General features: G+C 43.2%; 1 protein-coding gene across 3 annotated transcripts; it reads right to left on the bottom strand.

Moving 5' to 3' along the window:
- Window positions 1-326: 326 nt before the first annotated feature.
- Window positions 327-24,343, bottom strand: LOC130360529 (interleukin-17F-like). 3 transcript variants are annotated; one of them, XM_056563047.1, is made up of 3 exons: window positions 23,967-24,181; window positions 1,377-1,579; window positions 327-672 (listed from the first exon to the last, which is right to left on the bottom strand). In XM_056563047.1, the coding sequence occupies exons 2-3, from the start codon at window positions 1,538-1,540 to the stop codon at window positions 435-437; spliced, it is 402 nt and encodes a 133-aa protein (XP_056419022.1). In that variant the 5' UTR covers window positions 1,541-1,579; window positions 23,967-24,181; the 3' UTR covers window positions 327-434. The 3 variants fall into 3 exon arrangements, with proteins under 3 accessions (XP_056419022.1, XP_056419021.1, XP_056419020.1); XM_056563046.1 differs by lacking the exon at window positions 23,967-24,181 and adding an exon at window positions 24,200-24,343 and having other exon boundaries at window positions 328-672; XM_056563045.1 differs by lacking the exon at window positions 23,967-24,181 and adding an exon at window positions 2,613-2,967 and having other exon boundaries at window positions 331-672.
- Window positions 24,344-25,461: the final 1,118 nt, after the last annotated feature.

The following is a 25,461-nucleotide window of genomic DNA, read 5'->3' on the forward strand; positions in this document are numbered from 1 at the left end:
TACGGGAACTGTATTTCCAAAACGTGGTGTGAATGCTGCCTGATACAGATTTTGCATGAATTCCTTAGTTTTGCATTCATTTGCATTTGTGTATATTACATGTAATTCTTTTTTATTTTTATTTTTTGTTCACAACCCCTAGACATAATAAAATCACATACCGGTCAACATTTGTTCTTTATGTCTTTAATTTATATATTTTTTCATATAAGAATAAATACAATGAGTTAAATTTCTAAGATAAATATATAAATAAAAATAATGTAAATACTAAATACTGTTTGAGAATTTTGCTATTTACATTATACCAGAAGACTCGCACTTATCCAATGCTCCTTATTAAAAAAAAAAAAAAGACTACAACAGATAAACGTCTGATAAACGTAAAACATGGTGGTTTCTCTAGTGCCGGAGCGGGATCTTTCATTCTCTATCTATTGCTGCTCTTTGATGATGGGTCGTACGCAGGTGCAGCCCACGGTCACAAGCTTTTTCTCTAGTTTGGAGCTGGGGGCACATTTATTCGTCTCACGGTAAAGGACCAGGATCTCTTGTCTGATGGGGACGGAATTTAAGTTGTTATCCACGTTTCCCTGGGCATCCACACACGCGGCCATATTACACTTGGCCTCGGCAATTATTTCAGGGTATCGGTTCATGTTTCTGTCATAGCTGGAGACAAATAGAGAAAGTCACATTAGGATATTTCTTCAATTTTGACTATAACTCCTATAGCTATATATGATCAATAATGAATTACCAGGTGGCTGTAAAGGGTCCTATGGAGTTAGTGATGCGGCATGAAGCCTTGATGTCCTAGTCATCCTACTATATGTCCATCCATCTTATACATAGCATTACTACCATTCCATTCCTGCTCAAGTATATGTAGTTCTGCGGCTGCTTGCATTACTACAGTTCTGTTTATTACAAACTTGCTCGGGGGCGGGGCTTTCTATAATTCCTCTTGGGCTGTATTAATTCTAGTGACGCCCCTGCTTATTGTAACATCTTACAGGTTGCTGATTGCATTAATGTATAAGTAATATTAGGGTAGAAAAGCCTTATCAAGAATTAGAAAGGCATAGCTGTTTTCTTCCAGAAAAAGCGAACCTCTTGTAGTTTTTGTGTGGTATTGCAGCTCTGTTCCATTGAAGTGAATGGGGCCGAGTTGTAATACCAAAAACAACCTCAAGACAGGAGTGGCGCTGATATTGAAAGAAAGAAGACATGTTTAATTAAATCTGAATTGTATATTCTGTAGCCAAGTCCAGTAATCTGTATTATGGGATGACTTACTTACAGCTCAATGTCAGGAGGCTTTCATAAAGCACTGCATAAGGATTATATATGATTATATAGGTGAATGACGTTACCTGTACTCCCATGGAGAGGTGGAGCGCTTATTCACATCACCAGTCAGGAGAAGGGAGTCGTGTCCGCTTATGTTCAGGCTGACTTTCACTGTGGGGGGTAATCTAGCGAGGGGTGGACATGCTGCTTTCTTTAAATGATGAAGATCCACACAATGGACAGACATGAAAGCGGTAACTCCAAGGAAAAGCAGCACTGCTGTCAACTGAATGGGAGAAGAATATTAGGGAATACGGTATATTTATCTCCTTCACATTCAGTGTATTGATCATAAAAAGAGCTGTATATGACAAGTCTAGATTATATCAACAGATAGATAGATAATAGATAGATATGAGATAGATAGATATGAGATAGATAGATATGAGATAGATAGATAGATAGATAGATATGAGATAGAGAGAGAGAGATAGATAGATATGAGATAGATAGCTATGAGATAGATAGATAGATAGATATGAGAGAGATAGATAGATAGATATGAGATGAGATAGATAGATAGATAGATAGATATGAGATAGATAGATATGAGATAGATAGATATGAGAGAGAGAGATAGATATGAGATAGATAGATAGATAGATAGATATGAGATAGATAGATAGATAGATAGATAGATAGATATGAGATAGATAGATAGATAGATAGATAGATAGATAGATAGATCTATCTATCTCATAGGCTAATAAATCCTACACTTTTTTGCATTTGAATTTGGAGTGCTGCAATTTTTTCTTTGCTAGATAGATAGATAGATATGAACCAATGGTAGCATTGGAGAGACAGTACTTTTTGTCATAGAGCGTCCCCCCAAGCAAGATAAAATCCAAATACCTATCTAAATGTATTTAAATAGAAACTTTGTCATGTGCCTAATAATATTATAAAAATCTGAAAATTAATACATAATAAAGTAGTAATCAAATATAGATATAAATGATATTTACAATATACAATATACAATATAATAACATGACAATAAAATAATATATAAAATAATAAAAGTCAAATAAAACAAACAAATCGGCAATAATAAATAAAAACAACTGTAAAATTATAGGGAAATATAATAATAACTAATATAATTAATACAAATTTTAAATCAGATAAAGCAAAAATAATAAAAATATTATATATATATATATATATGTATATATATATACATATATGTAACGTTCATTGCACCCCTATCACCTATAGGATTCCTATATATTAGTTGCATTCAGTCGGCCTCTCACCTTGCCGGGTGCTGTCAGGACTTCCATGGTGCTGCTGTATTTGCTGTATTGGTCTCTGTTAGTCTTGGGCAGGTGAATGCTGTGAGGTGCTCAGGTCTAGACCTCCCATTATATAGAGCGCACACCATTGCTATCTGGTTCATCCTGTGGTTTTAGTGTGGAGCGGTTTCCTTTGACATTTCAGCACTAACCCCAGGTTTTGTCAAATAGGAAAATCTTATCTGATAAGTGACAGCGGCCATAGGCTTCCTGAGCTGGAATCTGCTAATAACTAACCAGTCAGGAGCCGGGGCCGAGGATTCAGTAATAGATTTGCATATTAATAGACGATACGTCACAATGGAACCAGGTTGTGGTTTTCTGTAACAAGGTTTTTTACTCGTTGATTTATGTCTTACATTAGGTGTTTCTAGGTATCAGCATTACTGATACATACTTTTTATTCTCTCTACACGCTATCGTAAAAATATAAAAAAAAAGTCCAGGGTTTAAACTTTTTGTAAGAACTGAATTGCAAAAAGAAACACAAAGGAGAAAACAGGTTAATATTACAATGGCAGGTAATTACGTGACCTACCAGGTCTCCATACGGGTGAATTTATTATATTTGTGTTATATTTGTTGTAGATATTTCTGAAACTTTCAGTTAGATTGATAGATATGAGTGTAGTGACCCACAGGTGTATGGTGGGACCACGGGTGTAGCGGTGTGAGTAGTGGGATCAGATGGTATTAACCCCTAGTGTTCGTGACGCCAGTGTGGTTTTGGGGTTCCGAAACACCACACGCCCGTTTCTCCGCTATCCCAGTTGCTAGTAGTGAAATGAGAGTCCACAACCAGTTATGGTCAAACGGAGGCTTTACTGAGTAGAAGACAGATGGAATTATCTTCACAGCTAAGGTCAGATTTCCCAGAGAGGTGGCCAGGACCCAGAAGGACCTCGCAGCTTGCTGGACCAATATACTTGTAATTTACTTGACTTCAGATTGGACTTGACTATGTGCAGGACTTGACTAGTTTCAGTGACAGCAGACATAGACTTGAGACTTACTGGAATGACTGTAGCTTTTGGGGTCTTCCAGATGCTGATCACATGCACTGAGATCTCTGGTGTTTGCTGTCTCAGTAGCAGATGGTCAGAGATAAGAGAAGAGAGCAAATTATAATGGCCGCCCCTTTATATAGTGGGGGGCTGGACTAAAGCCCATTGGTTAAGCTGCCGGTCATGGGTTAAGCTGGTGCTCTCTAGGAGAACATGTGACAACAAATCATGTGACAACATGAGATAACATGTAACAATCTCACAGGTTCTTGAGACCTCCCACAGCAACTAACAGGTCCTTTACACTAATTATACATAAAGATACTGTCTAGGCATTAAAGTGTCATACACAACATTCTGGAAACAACAGGGGAAGAACATGCAGGGGAGCCCCCAGGTCACTGTGGGTCTCAACCTGACAGGGCCTAAGGGTAGTAAAGGACCATGTCCTGTACTGGGACATTACATGAGACCGATAGATAGATAGATAAATAGATAGATAGATAAATATGAGATAGATAGATAGATAGATAGCAAAAAGGATCTTTCTGCACCCTACAAAGTCCATATAAAAGTGCTTTTTTATTCCATCAAAAAAAGGGAAAAATCACAGCAAGCGACATTTCAACCTGCTCACGAAATCATTTTCAAGCAGTTAGATCTAGATAGATAAATAGATGATAGATAGATATGAGATAGATATGAGATAGATAGTAGATAGATAGATATGAGATAGATAGATAGATAGATATGAGCTAGACAAACAGATAGAGAGATAGATAGATAGATAGATATGAGCTGGATAGATAGATAGATAGATAGATAGATAGATAGATATGAGATAGATAGATAGATATGAGATGGATAGATGATACATAGATACAGTGGGGATCTAACGTTTGGGCACCCCAGGTAAAAAATTTGTATTAATGTGTAGTGTTGCTCGTGAATATTCCCAATGCGAATTTTATTCGCGAATATTCGCGAATATATCACTATATATTCGCAATTACGAATATTGTTTTGTTTTTTTTCACAGTACACATCACAGTGATCATCCCTTTCTGCTTCCAGCTTGTGTGGTGTAAAGAAGGCTCCAATACTACTGTGTGAGACTGGCGTACGAATTTTCACATGTGAAAATTTGCATATGCTAATTTTCGCATTTGCGAATTTTTGCTTATGCCAATTTTCGCATATGCTAATTTTCGCATAAGCGAAAATATAACGCGAATATTACGAATATGCTAATTTAGCAAATATAACACAAATATTCGTCCATATATTCGCAAAATATCACGAATTCGAATATGGCCTATGCCGCTCAACACTATTAATGTGCATAAAGAAGCCAAGGAAAGATGGAAAAATCTCCAAAAGGCATCAAATTACAGATTAGACATTCTTATAATATGTCAACAAAAGTTACATTTTATTTCCATAATTTCCATTTTCAAAATAACAGAAAACAAAAAAATGGAGTCTGCAAAAGTTTGGTCACCCTGCAGAGTTAATATCTTGTACTGCCCCCTTTGGCAAGTATCACTTTTTGTAGCCAGCCAAGAGTCTTTTAATTCTTGTTTGAGGTATCTCTGCCCATTCTTCCTTACAAAAGTCTTCCAGTTCTTTGAGATTTCTGGGCTGCCTGTCACACACTGCTCTTTTAAGGTCTATCCATAGATTTTCAATTATGTTGAGGTCAGGAGATTGTGAAGGCCATGGCAAAACCTTTAGTTTACGCCTCTTGATGTAATTCCCCGTGGATTTTGAGGTGTTTAGTATCATTATCCATTTGGAGAGGCCATCCTTTCTTTAACTTCAGCTTTTTCACAGATGGCATCAAGTTAGCATCCAAAATTTTCCGAAATTTTATTGAATCCATTTTTCCTTCTACTCATGAGGTGTTCCCTTTGCCACGGGCTGCAATACAACCTCAAAGCATGATTTATCCTGGTTCTTTTCATTAAATTCTGTTCCCCTTCTTCTCCAAACGTACCTTTGCTCATTCCGGCCAAAAAGTTCCATTTTAAACTCATTGGTCCACAGAACTTGTTTCCAAAATGCATCAGGCTTGTCTATATGTTCATTTGCAAAGTTCAAATGCTGATTTTTGTGGTTTTCTTCTGATGACTCTTCCATGAAGACCATATGTGGGTTTTGAATTGTTTTTCTCACAATCCTGTGAGCTTTTCTGTCTGATATTTTTCTTGGTTTTCCAGATCTTGCTTTAACTTCCACTGTTCCTGATGACTGCCATTTCTTAATTACATTATGAACAGAGGATATTGACATCTGAAAACATATTGCTATCTTCTTATAGCCTTCTCCAGCTTTTTGAGCATCAACTATTTTCAGTTTCAGATTTCAAGACAACTGCTTAGAAGAACCCATGGTGCTGATTGTTGGGGCAAGGTCAGATGAGTCTGGGCATTTAAATCCTTTGAGATTGACATCACCTGGTCTTCCCAGATGATGATTGAGAACAGTCCATTACACTGGCAGGTCTCAGCTTTGCCCAAAGGGGGCAATGCATGCTTTAAATTCTGCAGGGTGCCCAAACTTTGGCAGACACCATTTTTTTTGTTTTCTGTTATTTTGAAAGTGTAAATGATGGAAATAAAATCTAACTTTTGTTAGAGAATGTCTAATCTGTAATTTGATGCCTTTTGGAGATTTTTCCATCTTTCCTTGACTTCTTTATGCACATTAATACAAATTTTTACCTGGGGTGCCCAAACTTTTGATCCTCACTGTAGATAGATAGATATGAGATAGATAGATAGATAGATAGATAGATAGATAGATATGAAATAGATAGATAGATAGATAAATATGAGATAGATAGATATGAAATAGATAGATATGAGATAGATAGATAGATAGATATGAGAGATAGATAGAGAAATAAATAGATGATAGATAGATAGATAAACAAAAATACTTGCAGCACTCCCAGATAGGTAAAAAATGGAACTGTGTTCTTTATTCCATGCAAGAAAATAATGTGGGGTGATTTATCGAAAACCTTGGAAGAGGAAAAGTTGACCAGTTGTCCATAACAACCAATCAGATCATTTCTTTCATTTTTAAAACACCTCTGGGAAATGAAAGAAGCGATCTGATTGGTTGCTATGGAAAACTGGTCAACTTTTCCTCTGCACAGGTTTTGATAAATCTCTTTAACATATCAGTGTTATAAAGTAGAAAAGTACAGGTTTTGAAAAATCTCCCCCTTTGCCCAGAACAACCAATACTATGGTCGCTCTGTTATGGACAACATTTTCTGCATGAAATAAAGAACACGGTTTTATTTTTTCAGCAATCTGGGAGTACTGCAAAAAAAAAAAAGCTGTCTGGTCTTTTGGGCTTCCTGGCCAAGGCCTTAAAGGAGTACTCCGCTGCTCAGCATTTGGAACAAACTGTTCCAAATGCTGGAGCCAGCACCGGGAGCTCGTGACTTCATAGCCCTGCCCCCTCATGACGTCATGCCTTGCCCCCTCAATGCAAGTCTATGGGAAGGGGCACGACGGCTATGATAGATAGATCGATAGATATGAGATAGATATCAGATAGAAAGATAAATTGATAGATATGTGATAGATAGATAGATAGATAGATACAAGCAAAAGAATTACAGCAGCACACTGAAAGCTATATATGAAATATGATATGAAATATGAAAGATAGAGGTTCTTAGCTTACCATTTGGCCAAATAGTGTGTACCATCCCACCACGATAAGGTGACCTCATTGGGATGGACCCTACACTATGAACATGCCTCTGAGCAGTCAGTTACCAGGCTTGTAAGGTCTGAAACATCCAGCACCTTATAAAATGGGAGGGGTGCACGAACCAACATGGAGGTACCAACTCCCCCACATGTGCAATACAAAAAAAGGTAGACCAATACAAAAAAAAGTTGACCTGCACATCTGATACACAACCATTGTATGGACCAGGCATACAGGTGCACGCTGTTGAGGCTGCACTACAAACACAAGCAAAAGAATTACAGCAGCACACTGCTTTTTAGATAGATAGAACAAAGGTAAAACAGCATCAAGCAGAGGCCTCCATGCAGGTGATCAACCAGGCAGCCAGCGGATCTTGTGAAGAAAAGCTGGAATTCTTTATTATCCCCAAAATACAAGAGCAACGTTTCGGCAGCAGTTGCCTTTGTCAAGCAATTGCTTGACAAAGGCTACTGCTGCTGAAACATTGCACTTGCACTTGTAGCAACCGGGACCCACAGGGTTTAACCCGTTCTCCGCTCGTGAGAATGGTTTAAACCCCGTCAGCGGGACTCAAGACATACAGGTACGCCCTGAGTCCTTAAGTTAAAAAGATGAGAGAGGCCTGTAATTTTCATCATAGGTGTACCTCAACTATGAGAGACAGAATGAGAAAAAATAATTAAAAAAAAAAACAATGTCTGATTTTTTATTTAATCAGAATAAGAATTTATTTGCAAATTATGATGGAAAATAAGTATTTGGTCAATAACAAAAGTTCATCTCAATACTTCGTTATATACCCTTTGTTGGCAATGGCAGAGGTCAAACATTTTCTGTAAGTCTTCACAAGGTTTTCACACACTGTTTCTGGTATTTTAGCCCATTTGTCCATGCAGATCTCCTGTAGAGCAGTGATGTTTTGGGGCTGTCGCTGGGCAATACAGACTTTCAACTCCCTCCAAAGGTTTTCCATGGGGTTGAGATCTGGAGACTGGCTAGGCCACTCCAGGACCTTGAAATACTTCTTATGAAGCCACTCCTACGTTGCCCAAGCGGTGTGCTTGGGATCATTGTCATGCTCAAAGACCCAGCCATGTTTCATCTTCAAAGCCCTTGCTCATGGGAGGAGGTTTTCACTCAAACTCTCACGATACATGGCCCCGTTAATTCTTTACACGGATCAGTCGTCCTGGTCCCTTAGCAGAAAAAAAGCCCCAAAGCATGATGTTTCCAACCTCATGCTTCACAGAAGGTATGGTGTTCTTTGGATGCAACTCAGCATTCTTTCTCCTCCAAACACAACAAATTGATTTTTTACCAAAAAGTTTGAAAAGATGAAAATGTTTTCATCTGACCATATGACATTCTCTCAATCGTCTTCTGGATCATCCAAATGCTCTCTAGCAAACTTCAGATGGGCCCAGACATATACTGGCTTAAGCAGGGGGACACATTTGGCATTACAGAATTTGAGTCCCTGGCGGCGTAGTGTGTTACTGATGGTAGCCTTTGTTACTTTGGTCCCAGCTCTCTGCAGGTAGGTCCCCCTGTGTGGTTCTGGGATTTTTGCTCAACGTTCTTGTGATCATTTTGACACCACGGGGTGAGATCTTGCATGGAGCCCCAGATCGAGGGAGATTATCAGTGGTCTTGTATGTTTTCCATTTTCTAATAATTACTCCCACAGTTGATTTCTTCACACCAAGTTGCTTGCCTATTGCAGATTCAGTCTTGCCAGCCTGGTGCAGGTCTACAATTTTGTTTCTGGTGTCCTTCAACAGCTCTTTGGTCTCTTGGCCATAATGGAGTTTGGAGTGTGACTGTTTGAGGTTGTGGACAGGTGTCTTTTATACTGATAACAAGTTCAAACAGGTGCCATTAATACAGGTAACGAGTGGAGGACAAAGGAGACTCTTAAAGAAGAAATTACAGGTCTGTGAGAGCCAGAAATCTTGATTGTTTGTAGGTGACCAAATACTTATTTTCCACCATAATTTGCAAATAAATTCTTTAAAAATCAGACAATGTGATTTTATGGATCTTTTTTCTCATTATGTCTCTCATAGTTGAGGTATACCTATGATGAAAATTACAGGCCTCTCTCATCTTTTTAAGTGGGAAAACTTGCACAATTGGTGGTGGACTAAATACTTTTTTGCCCCACTGTATGTACATATATATTTTTAAACAAACAGAAATGTGTAAGCCAATGGAGAGACTACAATTAGATTACCAGTTCTATCTTAGTCAAAATTGTAGACTGGTGCTTCATAGAAAAAGGCTACCCTAGGGGACTATTAAGATCTTACTTCTGCAACAATCTGACAAGAAAAGAAAAAGGAAACATGATAATTAAGGGAATCACAAATTAAATGTCATCACTGTGTAAACTTCTGCTGACTGGGTAATTCTGTATATCGTCCTCCAGAAACTTTGATACATTCTATTGAGAGACCCGGCCCTGATAAAAAAATGGTCCCTAAACAATCATAACTCACATTCAGAAGATCAAACACTCCCTAAAATATCCTGGCACACAGCAGAATATAAAAGACTTATTATATAGGTTCAAATAATTTGTATGCTAACATGGGGTGAGTAAAAAGGTGACACAATATTGTGGTGACCGTGTGGTATCCCAGCACCGGAGTGCGTCCTGTCAGGTAAACATTGCTTCAGGTGCATGCGATAGGCCCTGTTGCTTAGGTGATGCTGTGATATTTATTGTAATCTTTGTCTGTTAATTTATATTATTTTGCACTGTACCTTTAAGAAATATACAGGATATTTGTGAGGAGGCATGATGCAGAATACCCATATGACCCTGATTGCCCAATGGGGGGCTCCCTAGCTAGGCTATATGTAGTGTAGGGGGAGGAGCTATTCAGTTCAGTGAGAGTTTTAGTTTAAGTTTAGCCTATCTCCAGGCTAGTGTGAGTGCAGAGCTAAGTGTGAGCTGCAGTTTGGAGAAGATACAGCAGGAGTGTGAGATGATTCAAGGGAAGCCTAAATAAAATCTTCAAGCAAGCGACCACACCATTCGGCGAGTGTTCCCCGCCCAGGTGGAGTTGGAAATTCCTAACTGTGAGCATAAAACCCGGTGAGTCGATGGGCCACACAGTGATTGTTCATACCCTGGTGGTGTAGCGTTAATTGGATCCTAGTCAGCATGGGAGGCCTTAACATTAAATGGGCACTGTCAGATACAAAAGCTTTTAATATGTTGTAAAGCATGTGTGGTGTCCCGGTACAGTATTGAATCCAGTACCTAGTGTAGAGGTCCCAAAGTCAGAGTAACTACGTTCAGGTAGGGTTCCTCAGGTGGGACAGCCCCTAGTCGCCTCTCCTTAAGTATAACTTTAATGTTAATAAATGTCTATATTTAATAATTATATCTATCTTTTATAGTAATGTATAGTACTTACCTTGTTCAGCGTCGCAGGACCTTCGGTCATGTGACCATGCTAGTAACCTCTATGGTATGTTGCAGGACCTTAGGAGGTCCTTGGGTCACGTGTTACCCACAAATATCTGTAATGTTGATTGACATCTGTATGGACCAATCAGCGTTAGTCCTGCCCCTGCCCATATAAGGGAGCTGCGTCCAATTATGTCTCTCTTAGGTTGCTGCTCTCGTGTATGCCGGACTAACAGGATGGTGTGCTACGCAACTTTCAAAGACACGCTAGGCCTCAAAACCTACGGCCTCAGCAGAACCAAAATCGTGAGTTCAAATCTAAATTCCTGCTAATGCTAGCGTGACTGATGGACCTCAACTTATTCCCCTAAATCAGGTGGAACAGCTCAATAGACTAAAAGACTCTTAATGCTAACGTCCCAACCATTGTCAATCTCCAAAGGAAGCAGTTGTTATGCTAAGAGACTGTTGTGTTAATGAAGTTTACAGAAAATCTTCAGTAAAAGTTAACGCTGTTTACAGAGGCTCTCCGGTTGTGGACAATCCATTATTTTTATCTACCTCAAACATATTATCATCTACCTCCTTATCGTTCCTGGGAAGGGAGGCGGTAGGAAAAGCTTTATTGAGGGGCCCTCACCCTGGCGTCACGAATAGCAAGGGTTATCAAGCACACTCTGATTACCCGCACAGCTACACTCCCCATACTCTACACCCCCCAGGCTATCACACATGCAAAACCAATAGGATTGGCAATTGCTTTCATTAGAACATTTTCAGTATTTCATACTGAAAAAGCCAGTCAAAAAACTGCCCCCCTGTCTGCTTGGACACTTACTAGTCCTCCTGTGTCCATGTGTCATTACCTATGTCATGGACACACTTCCTTGATTGACAGCTGTGAGTGCAGGGCTCACAGCTGGAGGAAAAATCCTCCCACTGTCAGCTTGTGTCCGGCTACTGTCAGTGAGGACAAGCTGAGAGTTGTAGTTTTGCTAATGCTAGGGGAGATGTGAACAGACAGCATACTGAGGGAGGGGGCGGAGACCTGCACAGTGAGGCCACGCCCCCTCCCTTTGAGAAGAATTCAGACTAGTGAGCTAAATTAAAAGTGTAATGAAAAAATAAATAAATGTGCTAGACACATAAAAATTAGATGTACATGGTCAGGATTAGGTACTAAGTGATATATTTAGAAAAACATTTTTTTTGTTGGATCTGACGGGTTCGCTTTAAGTGTAAAGTCCCAAGTAAATTACTACAAGTCACAGCAAGTTTACAGGGCTCCCAAGGGTTACTCTGCATCTCGTCTACTCTAATCTGCTCAGTTAGGATTTTAACATCTTCTGCCTCAGTAAAGACAGTTATCCATAACCTGGCATCAATGTATTTATTATCCCGCACCTGGCCCAGGAGAAGCTGTCCCATCCTCGGACCGTGTAGGCCCTGGCGTCTTGAAGTGATATATCTAATTACCCTGAGCCACAACCCTGCACCACAGACAGATGCACTAGTGCGCCATTACAATCACATCTAAGCAAAGGCAGGACAGAGATTACGGAAACAGCCGAGACTGTTGTGCTGTGTCTCCCATCTATGTAAATATAGCATACTTTTTTCACTGGATCTTGCTCAGAGGTCTGCGCCATTCCATCCAGCAGAAAAATGCAAACCCTATCAGAAACTATATGAAAGGATGCCAAGATGACTAATTTCTGTTCCGATCATGGATTGGATACACTTGCTGTATGAGCCAAGAAATTACCTGAAGCATACACCAAACCAACACCAAAAACTTGGTGTGAAAAGAACCTTACAGGAACAGCGTGACACAGATACAGTGCACATAACTTTTTAGGGCATATATCATCATACTTGGAATTTTAATCAGATTAATATCATTCTAGTTAAGAAAATCGCTGAAGGTATTTCAAACAGCATTTTAACTGGGAAGAAATTGATTCAATATTGATCTACAAGTGTTAATACCTTTACATTTAGATTTAAAATAGACCATTGAATCCGTATAAAAACTTTGGGTATCCCTCCTTTCTTCTACGCTATTATTACTTTTTGGTGAATTGCTACCATGAACCATTTTCACATAAACAATCCTGAATAGCTGTTGTAAAATAATTCAAACAAAAATTTTTCATCATTTTTGGCTTCCATGCGTTCTCCATGGTGCTGTTGCTAATCTTCGCCACTAGGGGCAAACTCTAGATAAAGTAAGTCTCCTTCTTCCTCTGGCAGCTAATATTAATGCCCCTTCTTGCCTAATTTACAAAAGTAATCTTTTAACCTATCCTGTTATGTTACTGAACAGGATCTTTTCAGTCTAACACAAGCAGGGCATAAAGTTTTTTTCTATTAAATCACTAAATAGAGACCTGGCAGTGAGCAGAGTGACTGAGCGGTTGTGTCCTCCAGTTTTCAGCACATTAGGTGGACATACACATTACTATGTGAGTGAACATCTTATTTCTTTACTGGGTATTTAAATGATCTTAAATGGGCACTCTCATAAAAAAATTTTTTGCTATTGCACTCCTATGGTAAATAAAAAAGATTTCTAATATACTTTGGTGGAAAAAAAAAAGAAGTTTTCTATGTTTTATTTGTGCTTAAAAAAGCTCAAGAGCACATTTTCCCCCATCTTATACACAGACTTAGGACCGAAGCCCAAACACAGGAAGTGCCGCCTGGAGGGCTGAGGGGGGTGTGTCCAACCAACAAGTGTGAGAGGAGCTATGATTGGATGAGGTTGAAACCCCCCCCCCTCCCCCAGCACACTGCACTTTCTGTATTTGAACCTCGGTCCCAAGTCTGTGTATAAGATGGGGGAAATGTGCTCTTGAGCTTTTTTAAGCACAAATAAAACATAGAAAACTTAATTTTTTTTAAGCAAAGTATATTAGAAATATTTTTTATTTACCATAAGGAGTGCTATAGCAAAAATAAATTTTAATGAGAGTTACCCTTTATTAAGTACTATATTAATTTATTTGGTACTTTAATAACCATAATTTTTCGACAAGATAAACTCTTTAAATCTGTTGAATTGTACCACTAAATATCTGTGCTATGTATATGTTACTGCTACTATAAACATAACCAAATACTTCCCCATCATGACTATGTTATCAGTATGAGCAGTTACATAACAATCCGATCAACCGGTCCTGCCATAGGTCAGGTAGCGTAATTCCTAATCAATAATAGTAACCTTGGCTACTACATTCACTAGCAGCCTCAGTGTTTTCTGGCCCCATGTCTATTTCCAGGTGGGGATTCTCATACAAGGTGGCCTCTAAGTCTGTTGAACCCCTTGGAGGTCACTCTTCCTTAAGAAAAAGAACCATGATACAACCCTCATAGACATGAATGGAGGGGGCATGGCATGACATAACTAGGGGGCGTGGCCATGACATCACATCCCTGTCTCGGAGGCAGCACCTGGCACAATGCCAGGGACTGCACCGAGATCGCGGGGGTCCCCAGCGGCGGAACCCATGTGATCATACATCTTATCCCCTATCCTTTAGATAGGGGATAAGATGTATAAAGCCAAAATACCCCTTTAAGTTTTGTGATTTCACCAAAATATTAAGGAAAAATAATAATTATTGGTAAAGTCCTGCAAGGGCTTAGAAACACTTAAATGGGCACTGGTAAGGTATGGCAAGGTATGGCAAGGTATGGTGTTCTTTGGATGCAACTCAGCATTCTTTCTCCTCCAAACATGGCTGTAAGGGTCACGGCAGGTGGTGGATCCTCTGAGCCTGTGTGGATGATGAATTGAGCCGCGCCAGGGAGCGGAGTCTAAGGTGCCGCTGGTTTCACCACAGCCCGCCGCAAAGCGGGATGGTCTTGCTGCAGCAGGCGGCACCCAGGTCACTACCCCCGTCACGACTCGTCCATACAGGTAGCTGGGGTGAAGCGTGATACAGGAGGATAAGGACAAGAAGAGGTCAGGATAGCTGAAGGGCAGGGCAGGCGGCACAGTAGAAGGGTCAGGTCATGGAACAAGGATCAGGTACACGGAGAGACATGATTACAGGAACACAGTAGCTTTCTCTCCAGCACTAGGGCAGCAAAGACAAGGGAGTTGAGTGACGAGCTGGGACTCACATGCGGGCTCATCCCACGATGCGAATCCCAGCCCCGCCAGCAGTGGGGACATGAGAGGAGAGCGCTCATGACCAGCGACTCTTGCCGGAGCGCTGAAGTTACAGAACCCCCCCCCCCCTTTGGTATCCCCCTCTTCTTGGAGGGTTTCAGGAGTGTGCAAAGGCTGTAAGTGGTCTGCAGGTTTCTGTAAAATAGCTTTGTTGCAGGCACAGGTAATGCAGGAATGAACAAAATCTGCGACATCGTTTTCAAGGTGCGGCCACCAGTAATGCTGGGAGATCAGTTGAATAGTCTTCCATTTTCCAGGGTGAACAGGCAGCAAAGAATAATGTCCCCAATTCAGGACTACGTCTCAGTTTGGTGGGAAAAAAAGGATTTCCCTGGAGGAAGATGCTGAACATCTGCAGGACATGAAGGAATCAAAGGCTCAGGAGGAATATTATGCCCTAGCATGGAGTCCAAACCTGCGACATCGGAGGACCTGGAAAAAGCATTAGCTCTGAAGTTTTTGTTAGCAGGCCTAGGAGGAGGTGAAGAAAGAGTTTTCGACTGGATCAGCACAAGACAATGATTTTGGAAAAACTGTGCCCATGTGATTTCACCAGATGTCCAGTCTAATTGAGTAGAATGATGTTGAAGCCAAGGAAGACCAAGAAGAAGCTCTGAAGTACAATGTGGTAGCACATAGAACTCAATGTTTTCTTTATGCAAATCTCCTACTTGCATGAAGAAAGGTTCAGTGCGGTATAGCGCCTTACAATTCAGATTTTGTCCATTAACAGAGGAAATGTACAAGGGCTTGGCAAGACAAGAAGCCAAATGTGCAGAAGCATTGAAAGATGTCTTGGCAGGAGAAAATACCTGAACTGGAATGGTCAAACGAGGAGAGGTAATATTCACATCTGGAGACGCCACTCTTACTTGTCCAAGATGCAAGCATTCTCCCGGACGTGGAGGACGTATAGAACAGTCTTTAAGAAAGTGCTCCGGACTAGCACAATATAGGCACAAATTCTTGTTGTGTCAACGGGATCTTTCCTGATGCATTAGGCTAAAGTGATCCACCTCCATAGCCTATTCGGCTGGAGGCAAAGAAGATGGAAGTGGAGGTTTGAACACAGGAGCCAGTCAGGGTAATCGCCGTGTTCAGGCAGGTTCTCTTTCCAAATGAAGTTCTTCCTGCCTCTCGGCAAAATGCACATCCTTGATTCTACTGGAGAGTCCATTTTTAAAGGTGGAACACAAGGCTTCATCGTTCCAAGCCAGTTCAGAAGCTAGTGAGCGGAATTGAACAGCGTAGTCGCCCACAGAGGAGTTACCTTGACAAAGAGTCAGGAGAGCCGTCTCGGCAGAGGAGGCTAGCGAGGGTTTTTCAAATACTTTGCGGAATTCTACAAGAAAAGTTTGAGGAGACCGGATCATTACGATCCCAGAGAGGTATAGCCCAGGCCAGGGCTTTGCCTGACAGTAGACTGACCACAAACGCCACTTTAGCACGCCCCGTCGGCATCTGATTTGCCATGAGTTCTAGATGCATAGAACACTGTGTCACAAAGCCTCTACACAGCTTGGGATCTCTGTCAAACTTTGAGGGCAAGGATAAGTGAAGCTTGGACCCGGAAGAAACAGCTGACACAGGAGGAGGCTCATGAACAGGTTGCTGCTGCTGCTGTTGCTGTTGTTGCTGCTGAGTGGCAAGAAGATGTTGTACCATTCATCTGTTGAGCTTGACGAGCTAACTTTTGCGACTGTTGAGCCATGGTGGAGAGATCCGACACATCTGGCAGAGGCACCCCAGCGAGATCCATGGCCACATCTTACTGTAATGGCCACGTCAGGTGGTGGATCCTCTGGGCCTGTGTGGATGATGATGTGAGCCGTGCCAGGGAGAGGAGTCTAAGGTGCCTCTGGTGTTCACCAGAGCCCACCGTAAAGCGGGATTGTCTTGCTGCGGCAGGCGGCATCCAGATCGCTACCCCCGTCACGACTCGGCCACACAGGTATCTGGAGTTCAGCGTGATACAGGAGGATAAGGACAAGATGAGGTCAGGATAGCTGAAGGCCTGGGCAGGCAACACAGTAGCAGGGTCAGGTCACGGAACAAGGATCAGGTACACGGATAGACATAATCACAGGTACACAGTAGCTTTCTCTCAGGCACTAGGGCAACAAAGATCCGGCCCAGGGCAGGGGCTGGGACTCACATGCGGGCACATCCCGTCATGCGCATCCCAGCCCCGCTGGCAGCAGGAACATGAGAGGAAAGCGTGTCTGGCTGGAGCGCTGACATTACAACGACGACTTGAGTTTTTACTAAAAAGTTCTACTTTGGTTTCATCTGACCATATAACATTTTCCCAATCCTCTTTTGGCTCATCCAAATGCTCTGTAGCAAACTTCAGACAGGTCCGGACATGTACTATCTTAAGCAGGGGTACACTTCTGGCACTGCATGATTTGAGTCCCTGGTTGCGTAGTGTGTTACTGATGGTAGCCTTTGTTACTTTGGTCCCAGCTCTCTGCAGGTCACTCACTAGGTCCCCCCCATGTGGTTCTGGGATTTTTGCTCACCGTTCTTGTGATCATTTTGACATCACGGGGTACAACCCATACACCTGTATGGGGGCCCGGAGCTTCAGGAGGCCCGCACGTCCCTGGACCTTTTTTTTTTTTTTTTTACTGGCTTGTCACTTGTACCCCCCTGATGGCGGCCCTGCTTGTCAGTAAGTGACTGCGACTGTCACTCACTGACCGCTGGGTGCCCGCAAGGACTATGACCGAGCCTCATAGTCCGGGGGGCCTGCAAATTTCTATTAAATTACCTATCTCTAGGGCGTGGGCCCCTTAAGAATTATGGCAGGGCCGGACAGGCCAAGGGCTGATTGGAGTAGAGACGTCACGTGCCCCGCGCAGGCACGCACGTCTACTCCAATCACTTTCCCTGTCCCTGCCTATGTATCCGTGCAATCTCCAGCATCCTCCCCGTGCAGTGAAAGGAGCAGCAGAAGCCTCACGTGGTTTCGCCGATCCCCGACAGGGTAGGTGAACTTGCGCCGGGGGGGGGGGGGGGGTCGGTCTGGGGGTTGTGTTATGGGAGTGATAAGAGGTGATGAGTGGTGCAGTGGGGGTGACAAGAGGTGGTGGGGGGTTTATGGAGGTGATGAGTGGTGCAGGGGGGGGTGATGAGAGGTGGTGGGGGGTTATGGAGGTGATTAGTGGTGCAGGGGGGTGATGAGAGGTGCAGGGGGGTTATGGGGGTGATGGGGGTGATAAAAGGTGCAGGGGGGTGATGAGAGATGCAGGGGGGTTATGAGAGTTGGAGGTGATGAGTGGTGCAGGGGGGGTGAAGAGAGGTGGTGGGGGGTTATGGAGGTAATTAGTGGTGCAGGGGGGTGATGAGAGGTGCAGAGGGAGTTATGGGGGTGATAAGAGATGCAGGGGGGGGTTATGGGGGTGATGAGAGGTGCAGGGTGGTGATGGGGGTGATAAAAGGTGCAGGGGGGGTGATGAGAGATGCAGGGGGGGTTATGAGAGTTGGTGGGGGGATTATGGAGGTGATGAGAGGTGCAGGGGGGTTATGGGGGTGATAAGAGGCAGAGGGGGGTGATGAGAGGTGCAGAGGGTTATGGGGGTGATAAGAGCTGCAGGGGGGTGATGAGAGGTGCAGGGGGGGGTATGGGGGTAATAAGAGGTGCGGGGGGTTATGGGGGTGATAAGAGGTGCGGGAGGGTTATGAGGGCGATAAGAGGTGCAGGGGGGTTATGGGGGTGATAAGAGGTGCAGGCGGGGTGATGAGAGGTGCAGGGGGTTATGGGGGTGATGAGTGGTACAGGGTGGTTATGGGAGTGATGAGAGGTGCAGGGGGGTTATGGGGGTGATAAGAGGTGCAGGGGGTTATGGGGGTGATAAGAGGTGCAAGCGGGGTGATGAGAGGTGCAGGGGGTTATGGGGGTGATGAGAGGTGCATAGGGGGTGATGGGGGTGATAAGAGGTGCAAGAGGGGTGATGAGAGGTGCAGGGGGTTATGGGGGTGATGAGAGGTGCATAGGGGGTGATAAGAGGTGCAAGGGGGGTGATGAGAGGTGCAGGGGGTTATGGGGGTGATGAGTGGTACAGGGCGGTTATGGGAGTGATGAGAGGTGCAGGGGGGTTATGGGGGTGATAAGAGGTGCAGGGGGTTATGGGGATGATAAGAGATGCAGGCGGGTTGATGAGAGGTGCAGGGGGTTATGGGGGTGATGAGAAGTGCATGGGGGGTGATGGGGTTGATAAGAGGTGCAAGGGGGGTGATGAGAGGTGCAGGGGGGTTATGGGGGTGATGAGAAGTGCAGGAGGGTTATGGGGGTGATAAGAGGTGCAGGAGGGGTTATGGGGGTGATGAGGAGAGGTTTGGCAGGGGGTTATGGGGGTTATGAGGAGTGATGAGGACACAGAGGATAAGAGGGGGTTTACATGTATATATGATGTGTATGCATGTATGGCAGGATAATATTGAGGGGTACAGTGTGTGGCAGTATTATATTGAAGGGTACAGTGTGTGGCAGTATTATATTGAGGGGTACAGTGTGTGGCAGTATTATATTCAGGGTAGAGTGTGTGGCAGAATTATATTCAGGGTACAGTGTGTGGCAGAATTATATTCAGGGTACAGTGTGTGGCAGGATTATCTGTGTCTCTCCAGCTGTTACAAAACTACAACTCCCATTACCAGAGGCTCTCCAGACATGATGGGAGTTTTAGCTTTCCAACAGCTGGAGAACCACTTCAACCAAGGTGATCGGTGGGGGTCTCAGCAGTCGGACCCCCACCAAAAAAGGGCTGCTTATTATAAAATGGCCGGGGGGGTCAGGGGGGAGGGGTAGGGAACTCCGAGGTAATTTTTTGCATCGGGGCCCTGTGGTTTCAAGCTACACCCCTGCGCGCGGCCACTGCGCATTGATGCAGCATTGGGGGCAATGGTTAACAGCAGATAGGGGCGTACAACAACTATATAGTTGCAAATTGTGCCCCGGCCCATATAGTTGTTGTAGGCCCCTCTTTGCTAATAGTTTTCCCCCATATAGTTGTAGGCCTCTCTGAGAGGGGCCCAGGCCTACCACAACTATGGGGGCAACTATTAACAGAGGGGCCTACAACAACTATAGGGGCAACTATTAACAGAAGGGCCTACGCAAACTATATGGAGCCCCCTATATAGTTTGGGTAGGCCCCTCTGTTAATAGTTGCTTCCATATAGTTTGGGTAGGCCCCTCTTTAAAAGGGGTAGTCTTGTGAAAAATAACTTATCCCCTATCCCCTAAGGATAGGGGATAAGTTATAGATTGCAGGGGGGGTCCAAGCGCTGGGACCCCCCTGCGATCTCCTGCACAGGCCCCGTCAGTTTGCTGGAACTGACGTCTGTACCCTGCAGGAAGCTGCGGCCAGCACACCCCCTCCATGTATCTCTACATGGAACGGGGGGGGGGGGGCTTTGGCCTTGAGCTGTGTGAGGGGCCCCGAAATTTCTGATGGCAGCCCTGATCAGTGGTCTTGTATGCCTTCCATTTTCTAATAATTGCTCCCACAGTTGATTTCTTCACACCAGCTGCTTGCCTATTGCAGATGCAGTCTTCCTAGCATGGTTAAGGTCTACAATTTTGTTTCTGGTGTCCTTCGACAGCTCATTGGTCTTGGCCATAATGGAGTTTGGAGTGTGACTGTTTGAGGCTGTGGACAGGTGTCTTTTATACTGATAACAAGTTCAAACAGGAGCCATTAATACAGGTAATGAGTGTAGGACAGAGGAGACTCTTAAAGAGGTAGTTACAGGTCTGTGAGATTCAGAAATCTTGCTTGTTTGTAGGTGACCAAATACTTATTTTCCACCATAATTTGCAAATCAATTCTTTAAAAATCAGACAATGTGATTTTATGGATTTTTTTCTCATTCTGTCTGAAAATTACAGGTCTCTCTCATCTTTTTAAGTGGGAGAACTTGCACAATTGGTGGCTGACTAAATACTTGTTTGCCCCACTGTATGTTACAACTTTGTGTTGTTCTGTAGATTGTATAGTGTACAAAATGTCAGAATAGAAAATGACTTTGAAGCATTCAGTACATTGACCCACCAACAATGAAGACCCCAACTCCCTCCTTCTGGACTTTGTGGAGCCTGATTGTAAATTCACAATTTTTTGTACAGATTAGGTGACACTATTGTACTGGATTCTATCAGGTCATGTGTTCAAGCTAAAGGGTCTGTGGACTTCTTGGTTGACCACTGTATATACAGTAGTAAGTGAGGGTGCGCAAGCACTCCTCCTGCTCTCTCCTGTCTGATAGTTCTCCTCTGTGCTCTCTTCTGTCTGATAGCACTCTGTGCTCTCTCCTGACTGATAGTACTCCTCTCTCCTGTCTGATAGCACTCCTCTTTGCTCACTCCTGCCTGATAGCACTCCTCTGTGCTCTCTCCTGTCTGATAGCACTCCTCTTTGCTCACTCCTGCCTGATAGCACTCCTCTGTGCTCTCTCCTGTCTGATAGCACTCCTCTGTGCTCTCTCCAGTCTGATAGCACTCCCCTGTGCTTTCTCTTGTCTGATAGTACTCCTCTGTGCTCTCTCTTGTCTGATAGTACTCCTCTGTGCTCTCTCCTGTCTGATAGCACTCCTCTTAGCTCACTCCTGCCTGATAGCACTCCTCTGTGCTCTCTCCTGTCTGAAAGCACTCCTCTGTGCTCTCTCCTGTCTGATAGCACTCCTCTGTGCTCTCTCTTGTCTGATAGCACTCCTCTGTGCTCACTCCTGTCTGATCGTACTCCTCTGTCCTCTCTCCTGCCTGATAGTACTCTTCTGTGCTCTCTCCTGTCTGATAGGACTCCTCTGTGCTCTCTCTTGTCTGATAGCACTCCTCTGTGCTCACTCCTGTCTGATAGTACTCCTCTGTCCTCTCTCCTGCCTGATAGTACTCTTCTGTGCTCTCTCCTGTCTGATAGGACTCCTCTGTGCTCTCTCCTGTCTGATAGGACTCCTCTGTGCTCTCTCTTGTCTGATTGCACTCCTCTGTGCTCACTCCTGTCTGATAGTACTCCTCTGTGCTCTCTCCTGTCTGATAGGACTCCTCTGTGCTCTCTCCTGTCTGATAGCACTCCTCTGTGCTCTCTTCTGTCTGATAGGACTCCTCTGTGCTCTCTCCTGTCTGATACCACTCCTCTGTGCTCTCTCCTGTCTGATAGAACTTGTCTGTGCTATCTCTTGTCTGATAGCACTCCTCTGTGCTCTTTCCGGTCTGATAGTACTCATCTGTGCTCTCTCCTGTCTGGTAGCACTTCTCTGTGCTCACTCCTGTCTGATAGTACTCCTCTGTGCTCTCGGCGGTCTGATAGGACTCCTCTGTGCTCCCTCCTGTCTGATAGTACTCCTCTGTGTGCTCTCTTGTCTGATAGGACTCCTCTGTGCTCACTCCTGTCTGAGAGTACTCCTCTGTGCCCTCTCCTGTCTGATAGGACTCCTCTGTGCTCACTCCTGTCTGAGAGGACTCCTCTGTGCTCTATCCTGTCTGATAGGACTCCTCTGTGCTCTCTCCAGTCTGCTAGTACTCCTCTGTGCTCTCTCCTGTCTGATAGTACTCCTCTGTGCTCACTACTGTCTGATAGTACTCCTCCGTGCTTTCTCCTGTTCTATCAGACACAGAGCAGTGCTAGCCCCCTCTCACTTATTGGACTTTGTCCATGCCTGTGCTTCAGCTTGCACAAAGCCATGATTTTATAAGAATATGAAGTATTTTACAAAGGTTAATGTTTTGCCAAGATGTACAACATATAAAATGTTTGTGTATCTGACAGTGCCCATTTAAGTATAAGTCACTTCATTTATAAAGTGATTTTCACAAGTTTTTGTCTTAAACTACGTTGATAAAATGTCACAATAGTCATATGACATTTGAAGGAAATCTGTCATTAGTGTCCCCTGCACTAACCTGTCAGTAAAGAAAGGTAGTGCAGGTGACACTGATGACAAACATACTTACCTGGTCCCGTTCCTTGACCCCCATTCTCCTGCTATCTTCCTTCCTTGTTTTCATCCCAGGGCCAACATGGAGCATGGGTGGAGTTTCCTGATGCCACCGCTGCTGCATCTCTGCTATTTCCCGCTGCTAGTAACAGCAGCGATAACATCAGGAAGCTCCATCCATGCTCCAAGTCGGCCCCGGAACAAAAACAACTGAGGAAGACAGCAGGAGAACCACAGCACGGAATGGGACCAGGTAAGTATGGTTGTTTTCAGTGTCACCGCTACTACCTGTCTGTACCTACATGTTAGTGCAGGTGATACTGATGACAAATTTCCTTTAGGGAGCAAAGTTGAGTATTTTCTCACTTGCTTAATGTGAAATGTGACTGGAAAAATGTATGTGTTCCTCAAAGGGGACAAAGTTTAGATAAGATTAGTGGAATAAATAGAAAACTCCTTTACCTAGACTGGCATAAATAAAAAACTCTAGTCTTAGTATATGTGAACCATTGTTTGGCATATACTCTTCTATCATGCGCAGCATGGGGCTCATGGAACTCACTGAAGCCAACATGTTCATATATCTGCCATGTTCTCACCATGTCAATGCTACTGTACATACAGTGGTCAACCAAGAAGTCCACGGACCCCCTTAGCTTAAACACGTGGCCTGATAGAACCCAACTCAATGGTGGCTGCTAATTTGTACAAAAAATTGTGAGATTACTATCAGGTTTCACATTGTCCAGAAGGAGGGAGTTGTGGTCTTCAATGTTGGTGGGTCAATGGACTGGAGGCTTCAAAGTCCCTTTCTATTGGGACATTTTGAACCCTCTACAATCTACAGGACAACAAAAAGTTGTAAGATATATTCTACTTGAAGAACTGCGCAGTAGATATACAATAAGGCCACCAAGCCATACATTTTAAAGTTTTTTTTTTTGTACCATGTGCTGAATTTGCATTATTTTTTCCATTACCGTACAGCAGGGGACCAGACAAACCTACTGTTTATGTCATGATTTCTGAATACTTACCGGAAAGTTCAGTCAAGGAAGCCTCAGTGGTTAAAAGCATAAGTGAGAGACCTGAATTTGAGATAAATGGCAGCGCACCACCAAAACACCTAAACTTTCTATTTATAGGGCCATAGTGTCGTGTTGAATGACTTATAGCTATTATTAGACCTTTGGCAGTGGCATGTGTAAATCTCAGCGCTCTATGGTTGTGTCATAGACATAGATCTTACAAACAGAACATATTCACTGACATCAGTCCATGTCCGCAGGGCTCGCGACCTGATTTTCCTTAAGGTCACCTAGATCTCTGCCTCTACACATCTTTAAAGGGATTTCCAGTTGGTAGGGCAAAACTTAGTGGTATTAGGGGAGATTTATCAGAACCTGTGTAGAGGAAAAGTGGTTCAGTTGCCCATAGCAACCAATCAGATCGCTTCTTTCATTTTTAAAGAGGCCTCTGAGAATTGAAAGAAGCGATCTGATTGGTTGCTATGGGCAACTGCACCACTCTTCCTCTACACGGTTTTGATAAATCTCCCCCATTGTCTTTTTGATCACTTTTTATTTAAAAAATGATTATGAGATGTGATCAAAAATTTGCAATTCTGGAATATTTTATTTATTTCTTTTTATGTTTATGTCTTTGGCCGCGTTGGATCAGGAATTTGATCATTTAATAGCATTCAGCAATGCCAAATATGTACAGTCACGGCCGTAAATGTTGGCACCCTGAAATTTTTCAAGAATTAGAAGTATTTCTCACAGAAAAGGATTGCAGTAACACGTTTTGCTATACACATGTTTATTCCCTTTGTGTTTATTGGAACTAAACCAAAAAAAGGAGGGGAAAAAAAGCAAATTGGACATAATGTCACCAAACTCCAAAAATGGGCTGGACAAAATTATTGGCACCCTTTCAAAATTGTGAAAAAACTAAGATTGTTTCAAGCATGTGATGCTCCTTTAAACTCACCTGGGACAAGTAACAGATGTGGGCAATATAAAAATCACACCTGAAAGCAGATGAAAAGGAGAGAAGTTCAGTTAGTATTTGCATTGTGTGTCTGTGTGTACCACACTAAGCATGGACAACAGAAAGAAGAGAAGAGAACTGTCTGAGGACTTGAGAACCAAAATTGTGGAAAAATAGCAACAATCTCAAGGTTACAAGTCCACCTCCAGAGATCTAGATTTGCCTTTGTCCACAGTGCGCAACATTATCAAGAAGTTTGCAACCCATGGCACTGTAGCTAATCTCCCTGGGCATGGACGGAAGAGAAAAATTGATGAAATGTGTCAACGCAGGATAGTCCGGATGGGGGGATAAGCAGCCCCAAACAAGTTCCAAAGATATTCAAGCTGTCCTGCAGGCGCAAGGAGCATCAGTGTCAGCGCGAACTATCTGTTGACATTTAAATGAAATGAAACGCTATGGAGGAGACCCAGGAGGACCCCACTGCTGACACAGAGACATAAAAAAGCAAGACTACATTTGCCAAAATGAACTTGAGTA

This window comes from Hyla sarda, chromosome 3 (genome assembly GCF_029499605.1).
Source record: "Hyla sarda isolate aHylSar1 chromosome 3, aHylSar1.hap1, whole genome shotgun sequence".
NCBI lineage: Eukaryota > Metazoa > Chordata > Amphibia > Anura > Hylidae > Hyla > Hyla sarda.

What these genes read in the sequence shown, in the direction of transcription:
- LOC130360529 (XM_056563045.1), bottom strand. Translation starts at nt 2,639, where the DNA reads ATGGAAGTCCTGACAGCACCCGGCAAG. An exon ending in TCCTGACAGCACCCGGCAAG is followed by an intron (nt 1,580 to 2,612) that starts GTGAGAGGCCGA and finishes TCTCCCATTCAG; the next exon opens with TTGACAGCAGTGCTGCTTTT. An exon ending in ACCTCTCCATGGGAGTACAG is followed by an intron (nt 673 to 1,376) that starts GTAACGTCATTC and finishes ATTTGTCTCCAG; the next exon opens with CTATGACAGAAACATGAACC.